This window comes from Montipora capricornis, chromosome 9 (genome assembly GCF_036669925.1).
Source record: "Montipora capricornis isolate CH-2021 chromosome 9, ASM3666992v2, whole genome shotgun sequence".
NCBI lineage: Eukaryota > Metazoa > Cnidaria > Anthozoa > Scleractinia > Acroporidae > Montipora > Montipora capricornis.
The window spans coordinates 27,770,082-27,784,090 of NC_090891.1; the positions used below are offsets into that span (position 1 = coordinate 27,770,082).

Here is a 14,009-nt window from a genome sequence, read left to right on the forward strand (position 1 = left end):
GCATCAATAAATTTTGACCAGTGACACAAAAGCGGCTGGCTACATGGGAGTTTTCCTCACTATTTAGCCGTGACGTCAAGTGGAAACGCTCTATTCTGCAGAACGCCGAACGTCTAATACCAAACGCCGAACATTATAAAATCGGTATTTGACGGTAACATCTGTACATATGTGCAACAATAACTAAAAGATAACCATTTTACGAAAGGACGCTTGGACCTTAATTTAGACGTGCCACTACCATCATATCATTGAAAGCTAACTGTTCGGCGTTCTGCGAAATGGTAGTGCATATCTACAGTAATTAGGTCTAAGCGCCGATTTCTAAAATGGTTATATTTTAGTTATTGCTGCATACATGTACAGCTATTACCATCAAATACTGATTTTATAACGTTCGGCGTTGTGCAAAATACCTCCACTGAATGGATCATGGGCTACGTCTTAAAAAGCTAGTTTCGACCGGGAAGTATGTCCACCTGCCATTTGGCAAAACCGTAACTGAAGACCAGGCCGAGGTCTTCACCTGATGAAACAGAAATGAAGATTTTAAACGCACAAAATTGGCGCAGCACTCTAAAATAGCGGCGCGGTAACAATATTCGGAGTGCCGAACACACCTCTGAAATTTTTGGCACGGGTGCCTAATAATATGCCTTCTGTTCATGATCACTGTTCTGTTCTCTGCGTTAAGTTTACCGTGCCGTATAGGTACGGTACCGAGCTTTCGGAGCTATTACCGTGCCCGATTTTTGTGATGGTCTAAAGCGGGTTTGAGAGAGGACTGGGAAGGGTTGACAGAATCTACACTCAAGAGAGAAGTCTGTTTGATGACAACCAAAAAACACCCTGTCATTTTGGGTCAATTTGTTTTTAATTTTACTCTCTATCTCACTAGAAGGATAGTGAAGTTGACATTCCAGTCCGAATATATTTGGGAACTGCAAAAGTATGCTACAATGGTTTCTGAATCATGAAAATAAATGGAATACTACTAAAAAATTCTGACCAAAAACTATTAATCGTATCAATAGTACAATCACCCAGGAGCCAGGTCTCCTGAATCACCTAATCAAAAAAGGATGTCAGTCAACTAATATTGCCAACAAAAATCAACTTAACCCAATGTTGTACCCAATTCAAATCTGCCGGCCTAACATTCTTTGTGTATTCTCGGTTTTCACATGACGTCACGACCGCCATGTCGGTGCCCCTAAACAAAGAAAAGGCGGCCACGTTGGTGCCCCGACCAAATCCTCCAGGAATTTAACTCTATTATTATGCAAACGCTTCTTTTTGTTTCCGTCGAAAAACATGGCTGTTGATCACGTGAGTGAAAACCAGCAATTGTATTTGCATGATGATGTAGCATCCATATTCAAATTATATGGAAATACCTGGAACAAAACGTTTTATTCCCAAAGGGTTTGAACTGGGTTCATTGAGTTACTTTGCCGATTAGGTCTATTACCTGAGAACTAAGAATTTTTAAAACAAAGTATCTCAGTAGCTAAATATGCTCAAGTTACGGCGAAATATTTCAAGTTCTTGTAAAAAAAACTAACCGCTGTAAAAATAACGCTTACAAAGCTGTGGCAACTTTGATGACCTACAAAATATATAAAAAAATGAATAACAAAAATGACAAAGCTAAAATTACTAAAAATATTGTCTTTCAATAGAAGGTCGATTATCCACACCTGGGCCCAGTTCCTCAAAAGCCGATTAACGCTAATCTAAGATTAAAAATTAACCAAGCAGTTTATTTTTCTACTCCCAAATGCTGTTCAACGCAGATTTTCGGCAGAACTTTAAATGAGAAGACGTCAATCTTGAAAAACAAAAATAAGCGAAAGAAACTTTCACCAAAAAGTTGAAAACGTCAAACAAAAGTTTACGCTAATCCTGGATTAAGTTAATCGGCTTTCGAGGAACCGGGCCCTGCTTCCATAGTTTTATGACGTATGAGGAGCTGAACTGGAAGATAAAACTGAGCTATGATTTTTGGGACGACATCCCCCCCCCTTCCCCCCCCAAGGGGCTTAGGGTTAGCTTCTAAATAGCACCTGGACGAACATATCCGCCTACAAAGAACCCCAAGGTGATCCGATCGCAATTGGTCCAAAAGCACGATGAACCAACCACAAATGTAAAACATGCTCTACGAACGGGAAATCATTTAATACACGGTAGTGCACTCCATTGATATGAAATCGATTAAATGCTAAAAAATGATAAAAATGATACTTCTAGACAATTTTCTACAATTTTCATGCAATATCAATTACGTTCTTACGATAAATTTTCAAAGTCGTCGTCTTCATCTTCTCGCAAATCGTACTCCCTCAGCAACTCAGCAACTTCACAGCGGAGTGCTTTTTCTTCCACAACTGACGCAAACTTCTCTACTGTAACGTTTGGATAACGAGAAATAATACTTAGAATCATAGCTTTGGATGGACCTTTTTTATGCTCCCCAAAGTCCGATTTTATCGTCCAATAGTCGAAGCGGAAATTTTGAGCTATGACTTCGTAATTATGACATCCCGGAACAGCTGTATCCAAACGCTTGCAGATCTCCTCCAGGAGGTTCAGATCATGATTTACAAGACTTGCTAAACGCTTTGAGGCTGAAAAAAAAAAATGGAGCAACACGATTGTCATATTTCCATGCAGAATGAAAGGTGGCGCTTTGCGACATCATAGTTAGCACCACTGGAAGCCAGTGGTTTCGCGATCTTGCGAGTTCGACCCCTCGCTGCTCTAGTTCGCCCCCTAAAATATATCTCCCCATACCAACTATTTCAGTTCAATTTTTGAGCCAGACTTAGATGCAGCTCAAAGATCACGGAACTACGAACTACGCTGTGCCCGGATAATGACACCCGACTGACCCAATTTGTGCTTAAGTCTTTTCATCATGAGAATTCTACAAAACATTTGTATTACGGGTTTCGACAAAACACTGACCCTCGGTCTGCAGACCATCCACTGACCCCCTATAAAATTCATAGGAAATATTAAAAAAATGATGTAACAGAGTAAAAGATATAAATAAACTAATAATGATATATGCGACCAAACTTACAAGCATTTCTTTGGAGATTTACTGGTACGCGTATGGGCTTATGTGATAAAAAAAACTACGCTATTTTCTACCACAGGCTTCACGTAGAATGGTTGACCAAGATCTTCTTCCATACCTTTTAAACAGAAGTGCTTAGAGTGTGCATATTCACAATCACGAGGTCAAATACTGAAATCTTTGAAGAGAGTGAAACTTTTTTTAAAAAATGTAGAGAGAGTGAAACTCAAGGATAGTGCATGACCAAGAGAAAATAAAGCGGGAAGAGAGCGCATCCCCCATACATACCCTTTCAAGTTATTTTTAGATCGACTCCAACGCTGTACATATCCCAAGGGGATCTGGCAACAGCCAATAGTATGGCAGGAATGTGTTCTCTATGCGTGGGCTATCCACGCGGAACACATTCCCGCCATACGAATGGCTATTGCCTAATCCCCTTGGGATATGTACAGCGTGGGAGTCGATCTAAAAATAACTTGGGCCATATTACCAACGGAAAAGGGTATTATGGGGGATGCGCTCTCTTCCCCCTTTATTTTCTCTTGGCATGACTTATCCACCGGACAAAGTTATTTGGCCTTTGAAGAATTGGGAGTAGGACTCTCGCTCTTACCTCAGCAGCTCCTCATTGATGTTGAGGGCAAACGATTTCATGTTAATTATAAGTTTAAGCTCTTAACTGGGGTTAATGAGCCCTAAGGGAGTACTATTTTTTTTTCCCTCACTTGTCCCTAGTGTACTCTACTCTCCTCATCCTTGCAATCAAGGCTTGAGGCTTTAGGTCAAAGTACTTTCACTTTTACAATGTTAAAGCGGTTGCCAAAGCTTCCAGTAATTTTCCACAACATCACACGATTCTCACCTGTTTCACCTTACGTAAACCCCTATACCATTAGTCAGCCACATTTCAGCTTTGCTCTTCAAGCAAGTACCTTGAGTTGCACTCTTTAAGATCGCATTTTTCCCACCCTCCCACTCAACTGGAAGCTTTGTCTCCTTTAATTGCCATGGCTGTGCTTTGTCATGCAAATTATTTTATTATACTATTCTCATCTATTTTGTTTTTAGTTTGGGTATTTTGTCTCATCGTTCATTATGTACAGTACATTATATTATTCCGCATGTTACCACCATTGACTTAAAAAAAAAAAAAAAAATTAGCTGAATTTAGAAAACTCAACACTAGGGGTGTCCTTTTACATTTCTTACTTACTTATTGGTGGCAGGGAAGTGCACCCTGGGCTGCACTTTACCCCACAGTAGGTGGGACAGCCCTCCTTGGCAATAGGTCCGGATCGCTTACTCCAAGATGGTACAACTCACCATCTGACCTATTCTCCTTCCAGAAGGGCACCTCTCTTCTGGTCCACCCTATGTTCCATTCTAACGTAGGGTTGCCTCTAGAGAAACCGCTACTCTAGGGGGTCCTCCTAGGGACACCGCTACCCTAGGGGGCATAGGCTCTGCCTTCCCTGCTACCCAAATTTTGCCAAAAGATAGTGATTAACATAATAATTATACTTGATTTAAAAAATAAATAGATAAAAGGAGAATTTGTGTTCCTCCTTTTCAAGTTTCACAAGCCTTGCAAAGGGTGGGGGGGGGGGGGGGGAAGGAGGAGTAATCATCATTACCCTCAGTTGCTCATGCCCCTCTCCTGGGCATGCGAATATCCCCCACGGCTTTCCCCCCTTTTTATGCCACTGACCCTTAGGGACTCATTAATAGTGAAAATGTTAATTAACTGAAAGATTTCGCAAATACCGGTATCATCATATGTTGGAAAGTTACACTCATAGCGAATAGTTGCAGAGCTTTCAGCGACTGTGTATGTTTTGTTTCTGGCACTTTCTAAAAACTGTTCCCATATTAATATTTTCGGATGAAAAAAAAATTGTTATTTTTGGAAAAGATCGTGAATGTTTACCTTCTAGAACATTCCGGAGATCGAGACAGTAAGCTGCAGTTGCACGATACTACAGAATACATGTACCGTGATGTACTTCAACACCATTTCCTTCCTCTGTGTTTTGAGTAAAATTAAACTGTTAAAATTTCCAGCTGCGTTTTGCGGAGTCTCTCAAGATTTTCAACACAATCACGAAAGAAGTCTTACCTGGGGCGTCCGTGAAGTACGACGACAGGACAATTGTACAGCGGCCCCTCGGGTAGGGGTGAGCGGCCCGCTTCCCAAAACCCTTACTCTATTTATGACCAAAATCTGCGATTTTCCCTACCCTAAAAATATGACCTGACCAAAAATTTGATACCCCATTTATGACTTGACCCTTAAATCAATACCCTGGTGCAGACCTGCCTTACAATTATTTCCCTAGTTCAGACCAATGTTAAAGGCAATGTTTATCTGCTTTTATTAGGTAGGTTACATAATAAAGAAGTAGCTGCTAAATAAAAAACGAATTCAAGACTAGAGTGCAAAAATGGATACCCTATTTATGACCAAAATGGCGGAAAATTGGTCAAAATCGATACCCTATTTATGACCAAAACGGCTGAAAAACCCTACCCTTTGGGGCCGCACATACCTATATATAGCCCATATAAGGGAGTAACCCCCCGGGAGCAGACCGCGAGCCACATGTCTCTCTCTTTCTCTCCCCACCCGTCTCCCCTGACGAAGTCCCACTTGCTCCGAAAAGTTAGGAGAGAGAGCTTTTCGATTCAATTCCAAAACATTTGCCTCGTGTCGAGACGAGAATTACATGTAGCGTGAAATTTTACCGTACCTGTAGTTGTGATTATGATCTTCCGAGCAAATTCGAAAATCCTGGTATTAGGTAAGTTTACTTTTGTTAGTTTGTAGTTTGTTCCATTTTTATTATTCCTATGAATTTTATAGGGGGTCAGGAGGGGGTCAGTGTTTTGTCAAAATCCGTTCAAAGCAGTGGAAGAAGACGGTGCGGTTTAAATTTCCTAGCATTGCTCAAACGTCAAGAAATGCATTAATTCTTGGCAGGTACAAAGTAAGGGATGATTTCTTGTTAAATAGACTAAACCCTTTCTTATTGAAATAATACTTCGAAAAGATTTATTACGATACCTTTATTTCTCCTATCTTGATGTTGACAATCAACAGATGAGCTCTGTACTGGCTCCTTAGTCTATAATGGAAGAAATACTTGAGTTAACGAATATTATAAATAAAGAGACTAACATGTCTTGATGTTGTAGCTGCCATGTTGGTGACCCAAACTAATCCTGAGAAATTCTGATTGTTTAATGCAGACACCTTCTTGCATGACCTGGACTTTGGAGATCCTGTCTGGGTTGAAAGTTTTGCCAGCCAAGGGAACGTTACTTGGTCTAAGAGAGCCTGGGAGCCTTTTGACAACCCTGTCACTAAATCTCCATTTGGTGGTGTTGGTGAAAGTAGTCACGCTGATGCACTTAGTGTTGAGATAAGTAATTTCCCTCCCTTTCTGGTCATGTTATCCCATGCATGTAAGGCCATGCTTTTGCTACATTAAAAACGATCTTGAGTTGCATAGTTCTGTAAAAGCAACCACGAGTTGTTTCTCGTGGTCAAACTCAAAAGTAATAGAGTCATAAAACGTACCTTGCCTAACAAGGGTTTGCTAAGTCCCTTCGGTTCTTCTTCTTCTTCTTCTTCTTCTTCTTCCTCTTCCTCTTCTTCTTCTTCTTCTTCTTTTTCTTCTTCTTCTTCTTCTTCTTCTTCTTCTTCTTCTTCTTCTTCTTCTTCTTCTTCTTCTTTTTCTTCTTTTTCTTCTTCTTCTTCTTTTTCTTCTTCTTCTTCTTCTTCTTCTTCACCGTCATCACCATCATTATCATCACCATGTTCTTCTTGATCGTTTTCATCATCTTCATCTTCAACCTTCCCTTCATCCTGATGACCTCTGGAAGCTGTTGTCACCCCTTCTTTGGTGCCACTTCCTGGTATGAAGAAAACAAAAATTAATAATATAGAATGTCACTGTTCATGTGACGTCACGGCGACCATGTTGGAGGAGTGATTTTAATTATTAAATTATTCTTTTGAGAATTGAACTCTATTTTTATGAAAATTCTTCTTTTTGTTTTAGTAATGCAAATATGGCTGCTGCATGGTCACATGAGCAAAAACATGCACTCTTTTGTTACCAGTGACTTAACATGTCCCTTCCACACCTGTCAAGAAAAGACAGCTAGTTTAGGAAATGTAGGTGCACAGTGCTCATAATGCACTAACACTACTAGAGAGATTGATACACATAGATACTTCATTCATGACCAAGCACAGCCACAGCCACAAGCTTAATTCATGTGCTTAAATTAATTATCAATAGATATAAAAGAAGAATAAGAATAAGATGCTTTTCATAGGAATAAATATTTGCTAGAAATGTTTATGATCTATAAGCTTGAAACTCACGATAACAATTACCACGTTTGGATGTGTTACAAAAGTGGAGAGCTATTTTAACGCCCTCGAATCCTTAGCAAATAACAGGTTGCAAGTGTTTCTAGCTAGCAGGAAATTAGGCAGCCTTAATGCTGCGAGTTTCCAGTAACCTTGTTGACAAGTTTAAGTCTCTTTGCCTCAGCTCTCTCCTTTCAAAAAGAGTGCAGAGACCAGAATGGCATAGGGCCTTTGTGTATGTTGCAGTTACCTTTTGATTGACATAATTGACATTTCTACATGCCTGACCTTCCATTTAATTTTCTTTCAGTTTCTCATTTTCTGTATTCAGAATATTAATTGGACAAAATTGTTGGGACAATGAAGTCAATAAAGCACAAGTGGTTTCAAAACAGCCTTTCACCCCTCTTGGTAAAATGTTGATTTGAAATCCACAAACATTCTGAAAAGCTGCAGTCACATTCATTAGAGCGGTGGGGGACACCCGAGAGGCTGCAAGAAAGAAAATGATCCTAAAATTATATGAGGTACAAGCTCCTTTAAGTGAAGCTATTTTGCACACATTTTTGAAGATGTCCCATTAGCATTTTTGGATTCCATAACGTAGTTGCATTCTTCTTCTGGACTTATTTTCTATTAATAGCTTGTCAAAAAGATTTACCTAACATAGTATTATGGCCCTACTAAGCTAGGCCATACCTCATATTTCCTCTTTATAAGGGAATACGCCATAACTACAAAGCAGGGTTCCACTACTTCCACTACATCAATACTACATGTATGTGCAGGTGATAATGACCTGCATGAGTGCCACTTTTTTAATGTGTGTAAAGAAAAGGTTGATTTTTTACATGTAAATACATCCTCACCATTATTGCCTGTGTTGTTTACATCCCTTAATTCAGTATCATCACTTCCATGGGGGGCATTTCCTGTCTCCACATCACTGTTACCTCCAGAACAGTTTCTGCCCCTCAGGATCCATCTCTTACATAAAATGTACGTTACAAAAGCACACACCACCATTACCAGGACAGCAAAGACCCCAAAGACGATCTTCTCACGTGTGGCTCCAGACTTGTCATCTTCAAACAGATGTTGAGGCACAGTTTGGCTGCTTGCATGTGAGCTCCCTGATTGAACATTACTTCGTAAGCTGGTGGTGACACTTGGGGTTAAAGTAGCATTGCTGGTGGATGATGCAACTGTTGTGTTTCTGGAGAGTCCAGATGTTGTTGTGGTTATATCACATAGATTAGCACTCTGGTTAAAAGAGCACACCATGTCTGATCCAGCTCCCAAATTGGATTTACATTCCTCCACCACCTTATCTTCATCACCACAGCATTTTGAGCATGGCAGACAGTTGCCACTTGTATCAAAGTACCTGGAAAATCATGAAATAATACGAAAATATGAAATAATTACTTACTGGAGAGGTCACTCAGAAGCAGAGATGTTCCCAATTAAGGGGGAAGAGTTAAAGGGCGACAGCTGGTAATTATTAACTTGTTAGCAAGAAAAGTGAATTAAGGTCTTTTTTAAGGTCACTTTTAAGGTCACTTTTCATTAACTTTAAGTTCTCCAAATGAACAATCATCAACACATGGCACTTTTGAAACCACTTACATTACACTTTTTGCTTACAAGCAACTACCAAAAAATTACAATGCACAGCCAAATTAATCACAATGCAGAGCCAAACCCTTCTTAGGTGGAAGATAATGCCGTAAACGTCCAAGTATAAGCCGCATCCGTAGATAAGCCGCACCCCGAATTTAGAAGCGCACATTTTGGAAAAAAATGTAGTACAATAAAGTTTGAAGTTCCAGTAACGTTCTATTGCCATAAACCATCAAGGACAAACAATCAAGGTGAAATACGAACGAGTGCTTAGTAGCCAAGCTTTAAACGTGGGGAGGAGTCTGGGCAGGGCCTGGGTATCATGACCCCGTCTATAAAGATGTTTGGAAACCTGCAATAGGCAAAAAAATTCATGCAGAACAGGAGCTTGATAATGGAGTCGACAAATTTGCCAAAAAGGTGGTCAAGGACAACGAAACAGTTGGCCATTTACCTCGCGAGTACTCGCGAATTTTGTGGTATTTTATCGCACGTGACGGAAAGATATGCGTGGAAGTGACTGGCCGAAGACGTCACTGCAAACAGCTGTGCGGAAGAATGGAGATTCCTTGTAGGACCTTGTAGGTTGGTGTTTACTTGTTCGAGTAAAGCGAAAATTAATCGCTTGAAAGAACTCTTGGAAAGCAAGATTCGCTGATAAACACTCGAAGACACAAACGGCTCCTTTAGGAGCCACCACTTATTAAAACGCCGATGAACAACAGCAACATGCTCTCAGTTTCTTTTATGTTTCGTTACTGAGATCTTAAGAAGTTGTATGAATATTAATTAGGTTTTTTAAAACTCCAAACACAGATGTATCCATGGATAAGCCGCACCCTTGATTTATGGCTTCAATTTTGTGAAAAAAGTGCAGCTTATACATGGACGTTTACGGTAACTGGATGCATGTGCAATGACTTGAAACAAAAGATGTGTATGTGATCTGGCCTGATACAAATTTAAACCCCTCGCCCTTTACCTACATGCTCTCCTTTCGACATGTTCCTAAATTATAATGTTATGGAAATGTTGTTCAAATAATGAGTATGCAGGTATCACAATCACAATGGAGTGCTGTATGAGCGGAACAGAGGAAAAATATGTCACTAGGGAATCAAATTTTAGCCTGCACCATCTTTAACATGCATGGTCCTTCCTGTCCAACCTTGAGATCTAATTAAGGTAATTGTTAACTGAATCTTTATGCTATTGAATGTGTTTAGGGGCTGCACAGGACTAATCTCCTGTTAACTGCATGCAGCCTCATTGTACTTCAAAATCACAAATATTACATAGTCAAGTAGTTGTCACAGATGCCAGGGTGTCTGGGAAACCCGAATAGCGAATAGCGAATAGTCGCGAATACCAAACAGCGAATAGTGACGACTAGTACAAATAGTGCGAATAGTGACGAATAGTCGCGAATAGTGGCAAATAAGGGTGGGGGGGGGGGGGGGGGATTGTGACAAAATGACGAAAATTTGGTACCCAGTACTTCCTGGTCAACCGCACAGCAACGTTCGATGGGCGATGGGATTTTCTCGCTAAAAAAGCAGAGATGTGTCGGCGAAGGACAGCTTGAGTCCTGAGAAGAAAAGGTAATAAATGCACTGAAATCCTGTTGCTTATTTGGATAATTAATTAACGCAATGGTTATCAGAGTAGCTCGTTTGTCTCTTTAATCACAAACCACCTGCCTCACATTTTTTGTTTTATTCCTTTTTACAGAACGTGTCTCGCCCATGATGAAATGTGAGTATCTAAAATTTATGTTCGGGCGCCACTGTGCGAGGAGATGATCATGAGCTTGATGTATTAATGAAAGTGATTTATATTTTTGCATTTTGACGTTTGTTCTTCTTCAGAGTGTTTGTAAAAGCATGCACGAAACTCTCTTTCGACGACAGGTGAGCATATTATTTGCTTTGATTACGAGATTGTTCAGCATAAGGCAGTGACTAGTCGCGACTATTCGTCACTATTCGCCACTATTCGCACTGTTCGTACTATTCGCTGTTCGCTATTCGCTATTCGCGACTATTTGCTATAATTGGGTTGTTCCAGAAAAAATCCACACCCCCCCGACGGATGGGATTCTGGAAATTCTCGTGAGAGGGGGGGTCAAGGACCCTGGAAATCCAGGCGGGAGGGGGGGTTGAACTCGCAAAAGTCTTCTGAAGGGGTCATCTGAACCAATAGTTCACGCGATTCGAACGTTTAGTTCGGTGACAGTTTAGCACTCTCAGACCCTGAAAATAGTAGAAATATTTTGTTCACATATTTCTCACCTGACATAAATGATAATCTAAGTTCCTTCGCAGGTCTTTTATAGCAGAAAATGCGAACAAGATACTAAAACAAGAGCCGTCACAACAATATTTGAAACGCCTGACACATTTTGACTCGTACCCAGACCCAGTGTGCCACCGTTGTTTCGTGTAATGATACTAGTAAAGAAAGTAAACAATTGATTTACTTTCACACCTTCTCGCACTTTGTATTCGCATTTTGTATTTAGAAAGTCAAGTTTGAGAAAGCAAAACAAATAGGCGTCCCAATCCGCAAGAGCCTGGTGAAGAACCCATGCACTGGACGAATCTGTCGAAATCTGAAAGCCATGTGTAGCCGGTTTTAAAATAATTCGTTGAAAGTTGAAAATATATGTTATGATTTCGTTTTCGTGAATGGGAGCTGTTTCAAGTGCTTTTGTCTTTGATAGCTTCTTTAATGCACACATTTTGTCTTTCCGATTTACTAACGAAAGCCTAAAGACTTTTTGAAACTATGTCGGACTGAGAAAGCTCTTCACGACACGAGTTTGAACTTTCCTTCCACTGCAGATTAGAACTACAGGCTCTTGAAGGTAGGATATGTGACTCAAATTATCCAGTCTTTAAGATATAAAAGAATTTGAACGATAAACAAGTTTAGACTCGTTTTTCAAAAGATTTTGATCATGTTTTATGAGCTAAGAATGTATAAAGACTCGTTCGCGTTTTAGCATTTTTGCTCCTTTCTTTTCTTAGTTCCACACAACAGAATTTTTATATAATTTAGCCACCAAAGCTTTAGAAATTAAAAAAGAACATCTTCTATACGTGATTGTGCGTATTTTCTATTAAAAATAAATTTAATTTAAGCATAATATTTTTCCTGGAAATCCAGGAAGGAGGGGGGGGTCTTTTGTCTTGGAAATCCAGACAGGAGGGGTGGTCTTGGGCTTCAGGAAATCCAGGTGAGAGGGGGGGGGTTAAAAAACGACCCCATCCGTCGGGGGGGTGTGGATTTTTTTCTGGAATAACCCATTCGCTATTCAGGTTTTCCAGACACCCCAGATGCCACCATTTCAAACACAGCAGATGATTGTATAGATACAATGGACCCAATATGACAATAAATTATTACAACATATGTTATACACTGCATGTATGTGGCATAATATCCTAAATCAAAATTAAAGGAACAAGAAATTTAGGACAATAACGAAAAATAAAATTGTCATCATTGAGACTCCCTTGTTAAAAATTAATGAAAAGGATTTTAAAGTAACTTTTTCATAGCAATAAAAATAATATGATTGTTGTAGTGGTAAAATAGCTGATAACAGCAATTTTAAGCCTTACTCATCATTACTGTAACACTTCTTGTCGCATACAACATCACGTGTTGATGTACATTTTTGGAGCACAACCTGGTCCTCCTCACAGGATGAGCATGGGGCACAGCTAGATGTGTCATCTCCACTGGAGAAGCTGACTCCATCAGGACAAGGGACACAGATGACCATTGCATCTGAAGGTATACGTGATCCGCATATGTGTGAGAGTCCTTGTCCTCGAGGACATACCATCTTGCAATCTTCACAAGATGTACTCCCATCTGCATGGTCAACAATAAACTGATTTTTACGGCAATATACAGCGGGCTTTGTAGCCTAAACAAGAAGACAGAAAGTAACAATAAATAATTTATTATTACTTAATCATAATTTTTTGCAAAAAGCCATCAATTCGAAATTTGTTTTGCACAAATTTCTACTTTCAGCCCTTTATTATAAGTACCCTGACTATTAATCTATTAATTCCATTCTATTTTAACTTATTTTAATTCTCCCTGGAAGCTTTGACTTCACAAAGAAATACAAAAGGCCACTGGTTTCAGTATGGTGTGCAATATTAATAACATTACAAAAATTTGTAAATAAAATCATGTAAACAAAATCTCAAGAACACCCAAGTTTGGCAAAGGAAATTTTTTTTTTTCAGCTTTGTCTTAAAACAAATTTGATCACCAAAATAACAACAAGTACGAAATATTGAAAGAAATAAAAATAAAAATAAATATTAATGGCAATAATAATAATAAAATGTTTCAATTTGTAAAATTTGACTCAATGTTTCATTGACCTACATACCTCAACATGAGCATATAAAAATAAAACAAAAGCCACCACCTGTTTTTCAAACAAAAGGATCAACATAAATTTCAATGTCAAAGAGTTAGAAAAAAGTAAATGGTCTTGAAATATAATTGTCCTGATGTATGTGAAAATTTCCAAGGAAGCCACGCTGTGACAAGGAATAATTACTGCAAAAAGTGAAAACTTTTCCATTGTTAATTTGCTCTACAATTCTTCACATTTGTACATAATAAGGGGGTATACAATTGAGACTAAAAACCTCTTGGTATCAATAGAATATTATTGGTTTCTTGCATTGCTAAGAATCATATTGTAGAAATTTGACTCGTGTTCTATGCCCAAAATCACCAATGTATTGGGAATCGCACATGTGTACATGAAAGAAGACATATGAAAGCCAGTTGAGTAACATAAGAAAGAGGCTGCATAACTTATGACCTTCTAGCTCACAACAAACAAAATAATATTTCTATACACAAAATGGCTACTTTACACCA

General features: G+C 39.2%; 1 protein-coding gene and 1 long non-coding RNA gene across 3 annotated transcripts in view; one reads left to right on the forward strand and one right to left on the reverse strand.

Annotated features, from left to right (window-relative positions):
* Window positions 1-855: 855 nt before the first annotated feature.
* LOC138015133 (uncharacterized) lies at window positions 856-12,926 on the reverse strand. Of its 2 annotated transcripts, none has more exons than XM_068862060.1 (6): window positions 12,716-12,926; window positions 8,336-8,853; window positions 6,666-7,000; window positions 6,150-6,204; window positions 2,463-2,630; window positions 856-1,609 (listed from the first exon to the last, which is right to left on the reverse strand). In XM_068862060.1, the coding sequence occupies exons 1-6, from the start codon at window positions 12,877-12,879 to the stop codon at window positions 1,521-1,523; spliced, it is 1,329 nt and encodes a 442-aa protein (XP_068718161.1). In that variant the 5' UTR covers window positions 12,880-12,926; the 3' UTR covers window positions 856-1,520. The 2 variants fall into 2 exon arrangements, with proteins under 2 accessions (XP_068718161.1, XP_068718160.1); XM_068862059.1 differs by having other exon boundaries at window positions 6,150-6,210.
* LOC138015150 (uncharacterized) overlaps window positions 1,558-14,009 on the forward strand; it is a 154,183-nt gene continuing 141,731 nt past the window's right edge. Inside the window, exon 1 of the long non-coding RNA XR_011125500.1 lies at window positions 1,558-1,685. This is a non-coding gene — a long non-coding RNA (uncharacterized lncRNA). The remainder of the gene's footprint in view (window positions 1,686-14,009) is intronic.

Coding starts and splice junctions, on each gene's coding strand:
- LOC138015133 (XM_068862059.1), bottom strand. CDS start 12,879: ATGGTCATCTGTGTCCCTTGTCCTGATGGAGTCAGCTTCTCCAGTGGA. Junction 8,854..12,715: donor AAGTGTTACAGTAATGATGA/GTAAGGCTTAAA, acceptor ATGATTTTCCAG/GTACTTTGATACAAGTGGCA. Junction 7,001..8,335: donor AAACAACACAGGCAATAATG/GTGAGGATGTAT, acceptor TCTTCATACCAG/GAAGTGGCACCAAAGAAGGG.